General features: G+C 44.1%; 1 protein-coding gene across 1 annotated transcript in view; it reads right to left on the bottom strand.

Moving 5' to 3' along the window:
• Nucleotides 1-17,440, bottom strand: part of PCSK5 (proprotein convertase subtilisin/kexin type 5) — a 456,194-nt gene that overhangs the window by 139,208 nt on the left and 299,546 nt on the right. Inside the window, 3 exon segments of the mRNA XM_032595566.1 lie at nt 11,788-11,903; nt 12,818-12,947; nt 13,371-13,468. Of these exon segments, the coding sequence (XP_032451457.1) occupies nt 11,788-11,903; nt 12,818-12,947; nt 13,371-13,468 (344 nt within the window).

Here is a 17,440-nt window from a genome sequence, read left to right as displayed (position 1 = left end):
CACGCGGCCCGTCGGTTGCTATGAATTCTCATAATGATCCTGATACCCACTCCTGGCTTGGTCACAGAAAGTGCCATGTACGGTCATGGTGCGTAGTCTTGGGTATGTTGCTCTATTCACAAGAGATAGTGGGGGCCCTGAAAGACGTCACCAGTTAAAATCCTTAATCCTCATGTGAGCTCCGTGGTCATAGCCCGAAGGCTGTTTTCACAGACATCTTCCCTGGCTCCTGTATTTCTCCTGGAGATTTTGATATCAGATTGTCTGGGTTTAAATTAATCCCAGATCTTCATTTATCCCTGGGGTGCCTTAGGCATTTACGTCACCTGCTTTCCCATTTGTAAAAGAGGATAAAATCGGGCTATTCGTGGTCCTGAGTGGAATAACCATACGAAGCAAGCAGCACGGAACTTAGCCCACGGGAAGCACTTCACGTTGTGGGAGTTATTATTGTTGTTTTCATCGTTCGGGAAGAAAGGGGCTAGCATATCACTTTCTTTACTTTCACTCTCCTCTGGTGATGATTTGGAGGGCAAGTGTTTCGGTTTGCTTTTTTTTTTTTTTTTTCCTTAGAAGGAAAAGAGGATTTCTGAGCAAGCTCTTGTCCCCGAGTATCATCTTGCAAACAGGCCTTGCCGAATATGTTGCTCTGGCCATGATATCACAGTGAAGAGAAGCTACGGGCTGCCTCCTCTCATGTGAGCTATTTTGACAGCTGAGCTGTGCTTAGCACCCTGTCCTTTCATTTAGCTGGCTCAGTGTAGGTGTCAGTCCTCCAGGGACCGAAGCAAACACAGTCTCCTTTTTATTTAAAAAAAAAAATTTTTTTTTTTAACGTTTATTTATTTTTGAGACAGGGAGAGACAGCATGAACGGGGGAGGGTCAGAGAGAGAGGGAGACACAGAATCCGAAACGGGCTCCGGCTCTGAGCTGTCAGCATGGAGCCCGACGCGGGGCTCGAACTCACGGACCGCGAGATCGTGACCTGAGCCGAAGTCGGATGCCCAACCGACTGAGCCACCCAGGCGCCCCGAACACGGTCTCCTTGAGCACGTCATTAGCCTCTCTGAAAAGAGGGTTGAGGACTCTGTCAAGGGGAGGGGAGCAGGGCACCAGCCCCTCCACAGTATTTTACAAGTTGCCCTCCACTGTCTCTCCATCCTCTGCCTCCAGTGCCTACCCTGCCCCCTCCTTGCCATCCCTGTCCACAGACACTTTAATGGTTTTGTGCCCTCGAACTGGTTCTCTCTCCCAAGAATCCTCTTCAACATCCTCGCCTTCACTGACTTACAAATTCCTGCTTATCCTTCAAGACTCGGGTCAAATGCCGTTTCTTACTTTAGCCTTTTTATTCATCCATTCTGCGAACGTTGATCAGGCAGGGAAGGCACCGTGCTACGCCTACAAGCTATGGCTGTGAATAAGATGGACAGAGCGCCAGCTTGCACGGTGCTGACATTCTACTGGGAGAGACTGACAGTAAACGAGCAAAGGAACCATAGATGTCAGGTTGTGATACGTGCCACGAAAAGACCAGAAAAGTGGGCAGGCGTGGGGTGAGTGGTGGAGGCAACTGCTTTCCAAGGGAGCTATTTTTGAACCGAGACCCGCAGGATGGGAAGAAACCAGCCGGGCGAAGGGCAGGGGTCTTGAGGCACAGACATGCTAGGTTGGCTTGAAGAACAAAAAGTTGTTACGACTGGAACGCGATAGGTGGGGGAAAGCGGCAAGAAAGGAGATGAGAAAGAGCTCAGGTAAGGAGTTCAGATGTGACTTCGAGTGAAATAGGAAGAAAGAGGCGAAATCTGATTTTGTGTTTGTAATAGCAGCTCTGCTCTCCCTGTGGAGAGCGGATGGGGCTGGAGAGAAAAAGGAGGAAAGAGAAACAGGGAGCCTCCTAACGAGGCACCTGCAGTCGTTCTGGACAGAGACGATGGCGTCTTGACCCATAATTACAACTATGGACTATTTAGAGATCTATTGGAAAGGTGTGATTAATGGGACCCTGCTAGTGGGTTGGATTTGGGGACAAAAAAAAGAAAAAAGATTTTGGATTTGAGCAACCGGGTGGCTGGGTTGTAATACCATGAATGGGGTGGGAGACATTTGGTGATGATATTAAGGAGATTCAGGAATCTGAAGTCTGTCTGGGACATGTTAATTTTGAGATGCCTATTAGCTATCTGAAGGGAAATGTCAAGTAGCTATTTGGAGCTACAGGTAGAAATCTTGAGGGAAGAGATGAGGAATATATATAAATCTAACTCCCCACCCCGAGCATGAATAGTGAATTTCTCCCTCCTTTGCAGAGTTATATTAAGATCCCAACAGATCGTAGGTTTTCCCGCCTCTATCAGTCCCACATCATGTCAAACATATTTAAATTACCTTTATCCTACATTAAATTAATTATATGTGGGTTTTTTTTTTGTTTTGTTTTTTAATGCTTCTTTATTTTTTTTTTTTATTTTTTTTTTATTTTTTTTTAAATTTTTTTTCAACGTTTATTTATTTTTGGGACAGAGAGAGACAGAGCATGAACGGGGGAGGGGCAGAGAGAGAGGGAGACACAGAATCGGAAACAGGCTCCAGGCTCCGATCCATCAGCCCGGAGCCTGACGCGGGGCTCGAACTCACGGACCGCGAGATCGTGACCTGGCTGAAGTCGGACGCTCAACCGACTGCGCCACCCAGGCGCCCCAATGCTTCTTTATTTTTGACAGAGAGAGAGAAAGAGAGAGAGAGAGTAGGGGAGTGGCAGAGGGAGAGACACACAGAATCTGAAACAGGCTCCAGGCTCTGAGCTCTCAGCACAGAGCCCGCTGCGGGCTTGAACTTACAGATGGCGAGATCATGACCTGAGCCGAAGTTGGACGCTTAACTGACTGAGGCACCCAGGCACCCCAATTGCATGTGTTAAGAGTTGAGTTGTAATGGTCTAGTTTTGACCTGTTGCATTTTGTAGGTATTTAATTAAAATATCATCTGAATTTGCATATTTTGAGGTAACTGTATTAAAATCTTTTTTTAATGCTTATTTTTGAGAGAGAGAGTGTGAAAAAGAGAGCGGGGAGGGCAGGGCAGAGAGAGAGAGGGAGGCACAGAATCCGAAGCGGGCTCCAGGCTCTGAACTGTCAGCACAGACCCCAGTGTGGAGCCTGAACTCAGGAGCCATGAGATCATGACCTGAGAAGAAGCCGGACGCTTAACCAACTGAGCCACTTAGGCACCCCAAGGTAATCGTATTTTTAATGGAGCACGCTATTTTTGGATGCCCCTTAGAAAGCTTGTAATGCGAGGGTATGGAACGTTTAGCACTTAACTGGTAAAGTGAGCTTGCTCCTCTGGACTCCCCCACGATATTTTTATGCCCTTTTGAAGGCACGTAAATAGCTTCGTATTTTTGTGTCTGTGCTCCCCATTAGACTATAAGCTTGTAGAGGGCGAGAAGGACCACAGGGACTTATTATTTATGGAAGCAATTAACTTGAGCTCATGAAGAGAAAAAGCCAAGTCCAGGGATCCATTGTGTCTTCTACCTGCACTTGAGAAAGGGCTCTTAACCCCTGCGGTGTATGTAATACGGGCTTGTTTTCTTCCTGGCATTCTTCAAAAGGAGGCAGTGTTGTGCAGAAGGTTGAGGTTGTGGGCTCCAGTCCCAGCCCCACCGTTTACTAGCTGTGAATCTTGCTAAGTATCTCCATAGGCCTCTGAGTTTGTGTAGGCCAAATGAAAGGCAAAATGAAATAAAACTTTTAGTTTTCCCTAAAGTAAAACTCTGTCAGCCTTCAAGCATATTCTTAAAATAACGTATGTACTCTTTCCTAAAATTAAAAAAAAAAAAAATCGTACACTTTAGGCCCCAGGAAACGTTTCTGGGAATTTTTCAAAGTGGGGATTCAAAATATCTTTGGTTGATCGATACCCGGCTTTGAAAAAGCAACAATCGCCCTCAAAATGGCCTCCTTTAGAGAGAAGACCGTGTAAGAAAATGCTTCAGTAATAAGTGTCCTTCTCAGTCCTCCGCAGTTAGCGTGGAAAGGAACTGCGAGCATTCCCAGTTCCCAGACTGGCCCCCTGAGATGCCGGGCTGTATCTTTCTTGCCCAAGATTGACTCTGGGACAGATCTTCACCTCTCCTGATGAAGGGGGGACATGCTCACGTACCTCACAGTCCCGCTTCTAGTGCTACCTGGCTCCAACGAGCCACAGGGAAATGAGGTCCATCTTGGCTATGCCCTAGGGAGTTTGTCACCAGCTCCAAAGTATTTTGCCCAGAACTTAAGATTTTATGGGTTGGCAACAGCAAAAACATTTGGGCATGGCTGTCGACCGGAAGCAGGTTTCTACTTTCTGTCATTGACATATCCTGACTGGGGGCCCAGGGCCCAGCCTGGGCCAGGTGAGGTCAAGCGGCAGCTGGCCTTTAAGTTCCCTCTACCATTTTGCATTAGAGGACGGAAGGAGGAGGGAGTGTTAAACTGGCCGGGTCGTGGTTTACAGCTGCCTCTGATTTTCTCCATTATTCATCGCACTGCCGTCCGTCATTGCTCTTTGCATGAGACCGAATGATGGTATGAAAGCCATTAATAAGACGTGCCTCCTTCTCTTTTAGCCGCCTGATATCCACTTGTACTCAGTTGGCTGGAGCCTCAAAGTGAAGAGTAGACGGTTGGGTGGGAAAACAAGGAGTGTGACAGAAGAGATCAGCAGCATGATGACAGGCCCCCCTAACACTGGGGGTGGGAGGGTTGTGGAAAGAGAGGCAAGTCTGATCAATGCCCAGATGGATACTGGTGATTAGGAAGGTCTGCCACAGGTATGGGGGCTGAGGATGGGCCACTCTACTCATCTTTTGGAAAGCGTAGAAATGTAGATCCTTCCTGACTAACCCATCAGATGTCGGATCACTGTCCTTTGGAGCAATGTAGCCACTAGATAAAGCCATGCAAATAGTTGACTTGCTACCCCGAGCCATCTCTTCAATACCAAGTTTGCTGCTAACACTCCTCCTTGCTCAGCTAAGCCTCAGCCATAGCTCCCAAGAACCAATCCTAGTTGCACTGACTCTAGGAACTTCACCCTGCTCGGTTCCAGTCAAAGGAATTCTGCCTGTCTGGACTTAGTAACTTAGTGTCCCATTCGTTTGAGAGTTAGAATTCACTAGTGAATGTTCACTGTCTCACTGTTGAATTTTAATTGTTGTGTCTGGTTATGTAATCCCAATTTATTTCAAGCCCATGGGTCTCAGCTTTCTTATTTGTAAACAGAAGGTAATGACTAATGTGTAAACAGGGCATACCTCTGCTTGAGAGTTTTTTGTGAGAGTTAAGGAAGTTTACATTAGCATGCATACACTCTATACTCCCACACTGGGCGGTACCTAGTAAGTGCTCAATAAAATTCATTCCCTCCCCGCTGCCCCGCCATTCTCATAATGGGATTTCATGACAGTGGAGTTCTCTTACACCGTTTAGTATCCCTTTCAACCTAACTGGAGCTCAACTTGGATCTTGTTTTCACTGATGTCTCCTTTCTCTGCCGAAGAGGCAGGGCACTGACATCTCAAAGCTAGTGTCTGCATCGACCCCAGTGTGGGTCTGGACACCAAGTTCTTACAGTGCCCCTCCCCACCAGCTGGCTTTCTGAAAACGGGAATTAACATCCGCTCAGGACCGAGTCTAACCTCTTCCTTTCTTATACTGCCGTTACTCTGTCTCTCCTTTTCAGCTCTTTCCTCTGCTTACCCTTTCTTTTCTGACCTTCAGATGGTCCATTTACTTCCATCCTTTATATTCAGCTTCTATGTGGCCACAGGTGGAAACAGAAGTTTCTCCTTCTCTCACCCTCTCAGAGATAGTTACCCGTGGGTAGGAACAGATCAGATAAACAGGAACTTAGGTTAATTTAATAGAAAAAATAAAATATGGAATAACATTGATTTGGGCCAGTATCAATTACAATCATTCTGCTATATTTTACAAAAAAACAACTGAACATTTTACACATGTACAGTATTTTTCAGTAAAAGTGGATTTGGAGTTAACAGTGGATCACTAATTCAAAATAAAAAGACAAAAGAAAACAGAAGATAGGACTTTTGTCTCTAGAAGGTTAGAGCATTTGTGAAGTCTCCAAACTTTGTACTATCCATTCCATATATCTCATTATGAATTATATATTTATACATAATATATAACATTAACTTAAACTTTGAAAGCATTATGTTCTAGTTAATAATATTCTGTAGATAAACGAGGCAGTAACACACTAGCAGTTAGACCAGTATTTCCGTGACGTGTGCCTGCATGGTCGGTGGGGAATGGAACAGGTACACTGGTGGACCCCGATGAATTTGGCTGTCATTTTGACGGTTATTTGTCTAAGAACACAGACATGGTTTTTATCTTTCCGATCATAGTAAGTTTGTGCCTCAAGCAGTATGGGCTGGTTCAGTAAAATGGATTCCTTTGCAGGCAAATCTGGTTTTGCCATCTGCCCGCTCTTGCTTTAGGCTTGCGCTTACATTTGTCCATGTAGAGGCTGTGCCTTTAAATGTAAGGCTCTATACGCCATACCCTGGATGGACTTATTTTCTTCAGGTCGGAAGGGCCTGCTGCAGTGTTACGAAAACGAAAGTTGGTCGGCAAAATCCGTTGATTCCCTAGTTACTTACGAATCACTATGCGACTCAGTATCACTACAATGCTGTGAAGAGGGTCATTAGACTATAATTAATCACCTATGGTCAGGTAATGACTTTGATGTCTAGGAATGACTGTTTTCAAGGTCGGCTTTTCACTAGCGTGTTGTGTGGGTGGGGACCTTCGCATCCACTTCCCAGCTCCTTCCCCAAATAATCTATATTGATATCATCCCTGTTCTCAGCTGTGAGGCCTAGTGATATCTTGGAAGTGAGGCTGTCAAAAGAATAAAGCCTGTAAGATGGCCGGTCACTCCCAAAGCAAATGAGGTCACCAATGGAGCTCTGATGTGAAAAACGAAGAAACTTGTTATGAGTCTGTCCTCCCCTAAACAGAGAAACTCAGAATCGGTAAAAAGATCTATCCGGCATCATTTCTGACCACTGATCCAAAATAGTTTTCACAAAATTCAGTCTGCTAGATTCCAGGATGTTGTTTAGGAGTTTGTAGAAAACCGGTGAGAAGATTTCCAAGAAAACATGATCTCATTGACATCCAGTGGACAGATGTAACATAGCACAGTTAGAAGAGGGACAGAGGAGTGGGAAATAACAGAACCAGGAGGGTACAATCATGCCACCCATATTCAATTTCCAGTTTTATTTTCTTAAAATGACAAAATGATAAAACTTCTAATAAGCACCATTGAGAAACATTGCCCGGCCAACTTGGGCACGAGCTTAAATAGTATTTAAATAATTCCATTTCTTAAAAAATACAGGACCTTTTAGAAACTTTGGACTCAAGGAAGAAATCTCCCGCATTCTATCCAAAATGCTTCCCATCACAATAAATGGAATTTCTGATGGCCTTTAAAAACAAACAAACAAAAAAATGCTATGGGGATAATGGCCAGATAGCACCAAGAGATTGGGCAGGGGTCCACAGAGTGAACACTCCAGATTTCAGGGGAGCTGGATCGGTCTCAGCTATTTGGTGTAACTTTGCTTTCTGTCCATCACCAATCTGATCGTAGAGAGTGATCCCATTTGACCAGCTGTGTGTAAAATCACCCAGTCGGCAATGGAAAAGCCAGTAGCAGCAAATCTATCTGATGAAACCAGTGGAGCAGACTTATCGCGTGAGTCAAACGCCAAAACCAGCACATAATGCACGCAGTCAATTATGTGTGGAAAAGTATCAATGTTCAACTGTGAAAAACTAAGACAAAATGACACTGAACACAACTCCGCGGGATGTTCTGAATGCCCTCAGGTCCAGTTTTGTGCCATTTCCCCCAACAAACAGTGGACTCACGCGTGAAAAATGACACACGCAAGAGCTCTCTCTTTGATTCTGATCTATGTCTGCTCTTGTGATGTTTTTGAAAGGTATCTTTAGGCATCTCAAAGGGGAAACAAGCAAGTAAATGCAAAGGGGGGAAAAAAAATGGACCTTCAAAACCAGGGCAGGAAATCAAATCATTACTTTAACGTCAAATTTTGGCATCAAATGCTTTGGTCATACAATACTGTCTCTGTGGTTCTGGCTGTTTAGCACTAAACACCCAGTTATAAAAGGTAGGCTTGTTGTAGGTTTATTTTTTTTTTTTTTCCATTTAAGTTCTGACAAAACAGTTCACCATCTCCCTGCACAAATTTGAGAGAGAGAGAAAAAGAGAGCAAAAAAGAGAGAGGTGGCTTGCTTTTTTTTTTTTTTTGCTTGTTTTTTTTTTCTTTTTAATAATAATATGGAGTAATCTATAAGTCTACAGGAACAAAGAAATCTAGGATCGCAGCTCAGCCTTGGAATGTACATGTTTTGCAGCAAAGTTGTTGAAGAACCTTCCGTTGGCACAGATTGTTCTTTTTCACTAGCATACAGAAGCCTCCTTCGGCCCAGGATTCTTCCGTGGCTTTTCCAGGAAGTCAGCAAGACAGAGGGGGGAGTTGAGGACGAGAGCAGCATGATGTACACACGGAAGAAGGTTGTGATTGGCCAGAGAGGCAGATTGGGGGAGTGGAAGAGATCATTGAGGAACAGTCACCAAGGAGGAAATTTGGTCCACTCAAAGTGATTTCAGTCAACACCATTGTTTTTCAAGGAGAGAGATGGCAGTCCAATGGTAAATGTGATTGGTGTCATTTATGAAAGGAAAAAAAAAAGGTTAGAAAAAAGAATAAATTAGAAATCAATAATAACATAAGCACGGAATTTTTCTTCTCAGAATTACCCAGAGCAGAGAGTACAGCCATTTATATTATATTTCATTGAATCCAAGACCCTGGATGTAAGATGCACCACCATTTTAAGCTCTGCCCAGAAAAAACATGCTTCTTATTACATTCTCATCAATATTAGAATGTTAATTTTGTCCTTCTTGAAATGTCCGTTAAATATTAGTTATATAACTATGGTGTTATTTTTTAGCGCAAGGTTAAATATTCGTTATATAACTATGCTGTTGTGTTTCTGTGCTTATGGCAAAAACTCTTCCTTTGATAGTAAACACTCGTTTAATTTTTCGAAGTGCTTCTGAACTCCCGTTAAATTCAACACAAGAAGTAGCAACCGCGCACCTGACTCAGTCGGCTAGACATCATTGTGACTAAGTCAAAGGCATAAAGTATAAGATGCATCTGATTTCAGAGATGTTAAAATGAAAAAAAAAAAAAAAAAGTGTGTCTTAGAATCATTGAAATATGACAGGTGAGAGAGACTAAATCACGAATCCCTAAATGCAATTGCCATGTGATTTGAAAAGCCCGGTGAGCCATCAGGGATCTCATTATTTCTCATTATTTAGCTGATCTGAAAGTGGACGCCTTGCAAACGATGGTTCTTCATTTTCTACTCTTGCCCACGATCCTGACACTCCACTCCTACCAAAGTGCCAGTTGGCAGAACCCATCCCCACGTTTACCGTGGTTTAAAGAAGGCAGGTGAAGCATCACAGACGTGGCCATGCCTGGTACCAAATGCTACAGGTGAAAATTTCAAGCGACTGTGGATCTTCCTCTGTTTTCTGTTACTAACTTAAAAATTCTGGTCACATCCAACTAGAAGGGAACCATGGTTTTAAGCAAAAAGTGATACTTACATGGTCCCTGGGATGCCCTCACCCCAACCCTCTGTCCCCGTGTTGTGTGGTGAGAACACAGAGCCTGACTGGGTCTGTCCCAGTTGGACCCATCCTATAGTCAAAAAGCTATGAAGACACAAAGTCACCTATCATGCTCCGAGGAAATGAGACCATCAATCATGTTCTATAGGTGCCATCAGCTGCCTGGTTCTTTTTGACATCTCTTTGAAATTCCTAATGGGAAGTTTTAGAATAACCAGACAAGGTCAATAATATTAGCCTCCTCATGTTTACAGATGAAGGAAGTGAGGCCCAGAGAAGTTTATCACCTGCCCAAGATCTGGAGCCCAAGAAATGAACGACAGTATTCTGATTTCTGAATCCACATTCTCCCAATCAGAGCACTGTTGTACCTGTTATGAAATTTCTAGAAGAGCGCCCGTTCAAAGGAAGGCAAATAGTAAACCAAGGGAAGTGCTCTTGTCCGGGAAGACTGTTCCAAATGCATACTTTAAAATTTTATTTTTCTATTTTCATAACAATCCATAGATGTTTAAAAATAACGATGGTTCAAAATGCTTTCTATGTCATTGAGATGCGTGTCTGCATAAAGCGTCAGGCTCCAATATTAGGGCCCCCTCCATGTGAATTATACGGAGTCAAAGTTCACAAAATGCCGAAGTTGGAATAACTTACATTTCTTCATTTATAAATGGGGAAACTGAGGCTAGAAATAGGAGAGGGCTTGGCATTTGTCACGTTGTCAGGGGGAATGGAACAGCAAAATGTTCCCAAACCTGGCTGCACATTAGAAACACTTGAGAAGCTTCTAAAAATATCCATGCCTAGACAGCACCCCAAAACAAAAACCAATTTACTGTGACTCTTTGGAGAAGGTGTGCGGTCCCAGCATTTTGGTTGAGAAGAGTGTGTGCAGAGAGAAGAAAAATGAGCCAACATTTAGAAGTCTTAAGTTCTCTACCTGGCTCTATCATTAATTCCTTACCCCACAGGCTTAATGAAGTATTCAGATACCGTTTGATTGTTACGTATCAAAATTTTAAATGATCCAAATAAAGGGAATGGCAATCAAGCGGCATCGTCCCGTGATAGAATTTTATGCTGTCATTAAAACTGAAGTGTCAGAGAACTTTGTAAAAACAAAGGATAATGTTTGTCTAAAGCTTAGTATCAAACGCAGGCTACAAATTCATATACGTGGTATTAAAAAAAATCTGATCAAAAGCACATACGGTGGAAGATGGGAAATAAATACATGAAAAAACGAGTTGAGAAAGGTTGCATATTCCAACTATATGATATTCTGGAAAAGGTAAATCTATGGAGACAGTAAGAAAAAACTAGTAGGTTCTGCGGGGAAGCGGGAGGGATGAAGGGAGGGAAAGGCAGAGCCCAGTGGATTTTTGGGGCAGTGAAAGTGTCCTGTATGCCACTATAATGGTGGATTCATGTCCTTATACAGTTGCCGAAACTCCTAGAATGTACAACACCAAGAGTGAGCCCTAATGTCAACTAAGGACTTTGGGTGATATCCAAAGTGTATCTTTCGGGTATCGCTTTGGGTGATAATGGTGTGTGAATGAAGGTTCATTGATTATAACAAAGGTTACCACTCTGGTAGAGAAGGCTAATGGTGGGCGAGGGTGTGTGTGTGTGTGTATGTCACGGGTGGGGGAGTCAGGGCATGTATGGGATCTCTCTGTACTTCCTGCTTAATTTTGCTGTGAACCTAAAACTCTAAAATGTAAAAAAAAAAAAAAACAAACAAACCACAAAGTTTGCTAATTGAAAAGAGCTAACTGGTGCCCTCTTGGCCAGTAGAACTATATAGGTGATTCATTTCTTCTTTTAATTGAAAGAAATGAACCAAAACCCAAACCCACTGTAGGTGTGAGTTCAAGACGGATGAATGCCGACAAGATATTGGGCATGTTCATCTAACTCACGCTTGGTAGTTTCTTTGAGTGGAAAGGTATTAGATATCAATATTAAAAGGTGACCCTTTGCTCAGAGGATCAAACTGAGCAGGCTCTACTCACCGTCCTTGCAGATGGCTCCCATCTGACACGTCCCTAGGTCTAAGAGATACCCACTGGGGCAGCTCGTACAGTTCTTGAACCCCGAACCATTGCATGTCAAACAGCTGGCATCACATCTGTGGGGAAAACGTAGAATTCATCGTCCTTTCACACACTGGGTACAAGAAAAGATGTCAGCCATCAACCTCTCAAGTGAAGTTTAAAAATTTTTTAAAAATATTTTAGAGAGAGAGAGAGAGACAAAGCGTGAGCAGGGGAGGGGCAGAGACCAGTGAGAGAGGGAGACACAGAATCAAAACAGGCTCCAGTCTCTGAGCCGTCAGCACAGAGCCCGATGCGATGCGGGGCTCGAACCTGAGAAGGGCAAGATCATGACCTAGGCTGATGGACGCTTAACCCAGCCACCCAGGTGCCCCAGCCTTAATGACGTTTTAAACTTGACCATGACACAGAAATCTTTTCTTACCGTAATTGCTACATCTGACACCATTAAAGAAAGCCTAGAAGGTAGACCATATGTTATTTTCTTATTTATTTTTATTTATTTATTTATTTTATTATTTATTTATTTATTTATTATTTTTGAGAGAGAGGGAGAGAGCGCACAAGTAAGTGACAGGTGGAGACAGAATCCTAGAAGGGGCAGAGAGAGACAGAGAAGTGGGGCGCCCCCAAAGTGGGGCTCAAGCTCACCTGACATGGGGCTCAAACTCGTGAACCATGAGATCACGACCTGAGCCCAAGTCAGATGCTTAATGACTGAGCCACCCAGGTGCCCCAGGGTGTGTGATTTTAAATGGGAGGACGCCAGTACTTGGAACACAATACTACCTTAAAGGTTTTAAGCGCTCCTGCGAGAAAAACAAAGAATGTTAAATGGAAGCTGGGTTAAAGCTGCAGGGCAGTGTCCACAGGTAGATGTTGGAACCTTCGTTCACGGTTAGTAATTCTGTTTCGTGTTATTTATGGAGGGGATCAAATAAGGACCCAGGGACCGAGGGCTCGGGCTGAAGGGGGCGGGCCCACTTACTTCTTGCAGGATTTGTATCCGTGCTCTGAAGAGTGGTCCAAGTAATAGCTGGTGCTACAGGCCTGCACGCATCTCCCGTCCTCCATGAAGTAGCCCTCGTTGCAGTTAATACACCCGGTGGCGCCCGCCCCTGAAAAGCCAGACGAACGCGGCGAACAGAAACAAAACGTGTACTTTCATTTGTAGTTGCTCGGTTACAAATGGAACGGTGGCGCTTTTCCTTGCATTCTTTTGGGGGGGGGGGGGGAAGTACCACTCCCGTTTTAAAACCGAAATGAAACGCTTCCATTTGCCCAAAACCTCCAACGGCTTTGAAAAGAGGAGGGGATCTCCCTGGGATATATTTAAGCGTCTCCAGGAGGGCGGAAGGCAGATGAGAACTTGCCGTGACAATATATGCAGGCGTGCTGGAAGAGAACCATGCTTCTCCAGCGTTTGCTTTTACAGCCAGTGGGCGTGTATGAGTGATGGCTGAGAACAAATCAGTAAGAGCTCAACCAGAGCCCGAGGAGTGAACGAAAAGACCCGGGGGGGGGGGGGGGGGACAAGGTACCTGCACAGGTGGCACAGAGGCGGTGACAGGGCTGACAGTCCTGGCCATTGAAGTACTGCCCGTCTTCACAGGTGATGGAACACTGTGAATCCTGCAAGCTGGAGACACAGACACATACGCTGTGATCAAGGCACCAGGCGGACTCCCCAGCTCCATACACAACAAATACAGTCCCCCCCCCCCGACCCCCCAAGAAAAGCAAAGCTTCAAAAGCAGGGGAAATAGCCTGTACCCTGCTCTTCTCCCCTCCCGCTGCCTATACTGAAAGTCTGTAGCCTCTACACGTGCTGCAAGTTCTGGGGACAATTTTCTTAATTGTCAGACTGGGCTGACACATTCCTTCTTTGCTCCACAACTTACAGCCCGGATGTTCTTAAAAATATTTTACTGACAAAACTCACTGCCGCACAATGTGTCTGACAGCTTTGATGCCCAGACCTGCTACATCATAGATCCAAAAGCTGGTTTGTAGAGACGCCCGGTGGCTCAGGCAGGTAAGCGTCCCGACTCTTGAATTTCGGCTCGGGTCAGGATCTCACGACTCGTGAGTTCGAGCCCTGCAGCCCATCTGCACTGATGGTACAATGAATTGCAACTGAATAAAAGGGCGCGATGATCTCTGGCCAGCCCACACGCCCAGGGGTAGCTATTTTTGTATTCATTTCTGATTGTTTAGTTCTTCTACCCGTTCTCATCAAAATAACACAACTTGAACACACTTTGCCTCTTTCTTGATTTCTTTTAAATTCTAATGAATAATTTAGTAAAATGACCTCCCTATACTGCAGATTCTCCAAACACCCCAACTTTTCTTAGTTATATTATTGTTTCCAGGTGTGATCCGTACCGTATTTTCTCTACTCAGCACTCTTAGAATCTATTAAATTGCCAGAATGTTGAATGGGGAATGCATATTTTCTCCCTTCTAATTTCTATCAGTTATGATAGTTTCCATGGTCTACAGGTTGGTTCTTAAAACGTAATTTATGACATTTAATATACAAATATTGCTCACTGAATAGTGTGATTAGAACTATACATTAGGGTTTGTAATGCTATGTCACCAAATAGAAGATACTAGAAGATGGGTATCTAAGCAACAGGGTCATATGGTTTTTTATCCCCTCGGACTCCTTACATTCTCCAGTTCACATCTTATTTGACTGTGCTTTGTATTTGCATCATACTAACTTGGAAAAGTAAAATTGATTTTTCCCTATGCTTAATAAATTTGGAAAGAACAACAGATGAGAAAGGATCCCTAACAGTCCTGTTAACATTTAATCCACTTCCTTCCGGTGCTGTATGCATACGTGTTTTTCTGTGTGTGTTGCTTAGCCACGATTTACAATTTTACAGGTCTCTTGAGGCAAAACGACCAAGCCTCAAAGCCTCCGAGGCAAAGGCAGGCAGGTTCAAGGAGACAGAGGGCAGCGTAACTGAATGTGGACTCTCATTCACAGATCTTACTGGCCGGGGAGAGATGTTTTAAAAAGCCAGTGAAAGAAAATCCCTTCCCTTTCTGGAGAACTGGAAGAAAAGAACGTCGCATCCGACGGATCCTTTTGGGGGAGGACCACCAAAACACTTATCAAAGCTTAGAAAAAAAGAGCCGTCCAGCTTTTCTAATAAAGGACATTCCTTCTGAGGTTGGCATTTATTCAGCATGAGACAGAGGCTTCCCTGTGTGAGGAAGAAATGAGCTTAAGTGGGTCGTGCAACAGAGAGCAGGCACTGAGCTTTCTGCAGCTTTCAGCATACAGCGGTGGCTTGGCTGACCAGCTGGGCTGTGAACGCCTGGGTTCTTCCTGTGATAAAGCGGCCAGCTCAGGACTGTGCTGTCCCGCATGTTTCCTGGCACCCGTGGCTCCTGAGCACTTGATATGTGGCCAGTGTGGCCACGACTGGGATTCTAAGTGTTACGTGGTTTAATTAATTTAATTTCAGTCGTGATTAATTTCAGTCCACATTTTACACGCTGGCACTTGGGTTCAGCTATTGGCAAAATTCTAAGTTTGGAACGACGTGGCTCTAGAAAATCTACTTCGACTCAATTCTGTCAAATCTAAACGCAGATCACACACTGCTCATATATAAAAAAAAAAAAATTACCGTCCATGGTGAGACGCGGGACCTGCTTTAGGGGTAAAATGCCCACCAGGTAAGACTGGGTATAGCGACAAAAAAGAATGTGAAGTATCTCTCTGAGTCTTTTATACTGATTACATGTGGAAATGATAATATTTTGGATATATTCAGGTAATATTTTTTGAGCTTTCACCCGTATCTTTTTGCTTCTTTTAATGTGGCTCCTGCCATATATAAAATTAACATATACGGCTCTCATATTTCTGTTGGAGAGTGCCGGTTACGAACTCTCTAAAATGTTCCCAGAGAAACACAGCTGACCCTCGAAAACACAGGTTTGAATTGCATGAGTCCACTTATAAGTGGAGTTTTTGGATAAATGACAGTACTATAAATGTATTTACCTTAGACTTTTCTTAACATTTTCTTTTCTGGTGGCTTACTTTTTGTAAGACTACAGTATATAATATATGTAACACAAATATGTGCTGATTGACTGTTATTTGTGAGACTTATGGCCAACAATAGGCTGCTAGTAGTTATGTAGTTAAGAGTACGTTAAAGAGTTGGGACACCCGGGTGGCTCAGTCGGTTAAGTGTCCGACTCTTGATTTTGTTTCAGATCATGATCTCACGGTTCATGAGATCGAGCCCCGTGTTGGGCTCCACGCGGACGGAGCTGCCCTGCTTGGGATTCTCTCTCTCAACCTCTCTCTCTCTCTGCCCCTCCCCTCTTTCTCTCAGAATAAATTTTACAAGAAAAAGGAGTTAAAATTATGTGTGATTTTCAACTGCATGGGATGGGGGTTGGTGCCCCTACCCCTGAGTTGTGCAACAGTCAGTTGTATAGAAATTATTTTATTTTACTTATTTATTTATTTAGGGAGACAGAGAGAAACAGAGCACAAGCAGGGAAGGGGCAGAGAGCCACACAGAGAAATAGAATCCCAAGCAGGGCAGGCTCCAGACTGAGCTGTCAGCACAGAGCCTGACACGGGGCTGGAACTCACCAGCCTTGAGCACATGACCTGAGCCAAAGTTGGACACTTGATCGATGGAGTCACTCAGGCACCTCTCTAGAAACTAATCTTAAACAACCTTTATTTTTCATGGACCGAGTATGTGTCCCATACTGAAACAGGTACTTTGTAAATGTTATCACAATTAATCCTGTCATAATCCAGCAATGTAGGGGTTGGTTTCTCATTTTCTAGAGGACAAAACTGAAGTTCAGAATGCCTTAGTGACTTGACCACGATCCCATAGCTGATTAATAGGAAGGCTTTGGCCCACATCTGTCATCTTCTCTCCTTTTTATTATACCGATCTGCTCTTTCTCCAAAAATTTGGGGGCTGTCTAGACTGATATTTATTAAGACCGAAAGTCTTTTTAAAAAAAATTTAAAAACTAATTTTTTTAAATGTTTATTTACTTTTGAGAGAGAGAGAGAGAGCGCATGGACAGGGGAGGTAGGAGGGGAGAGGAGCAGGGAGAGAGGGAGACACAGAATCTGAAGCAGGCTCCAGGCTCTGAGCTACCAGCTGTCAGCACAAAGCCTGACGCGGGGCTCGAACCCACAAGCTGTGAGATCATGACCTGAGCTGAAGTTGGCCACTTAGCCGACTGAGCCACCCAGGCACCCCAAGACTGAAAGGCTGGAGGTGAAAAGGAAATCAAATCAGTACCGAATGCATGTATGGAAAAAAAAAAAAAAAGGCCACAGACAATCTGAGCAAAAACGATGTTCTGATATTCATTATTGTAAAGAATCACCTGCCTGGGGCCTGCCCAGTTCACCTCGCCAATCAAAGGTGGAGACAGGAATTCTCAACACTTAAGAGAGATCCAGTGTGGCAGGTTTCTAGCGCCTATACGCTCAGAGTCCAACTCCTCACCCAGCAGAGGATGGTCTGACCTTCTCTGTGGATATCAAGAGGCCACCTAGTTCATTTTTTCTGTGTGCTTGTTCTCTTGCAGAACC

Source organism: Lynx canadensis, chromosome D4 (assembly GCF_007474595.2).
Source record: "Lynx canadensis isolate LIC74 chromosome D4, mLynCan4.pri.v2, whole genome shotgun sequence".
NCBI lineage: Eukaryota > Metazoa > Chordata > Mammalia > Carnivora > Felidae > Lynx > Lynx canadensis.
The sequence above is the reverse complement of the archived record's forward strand: the minus strand, read 5'-3'. Positions and strand labels throughout refer to the sequence as shown.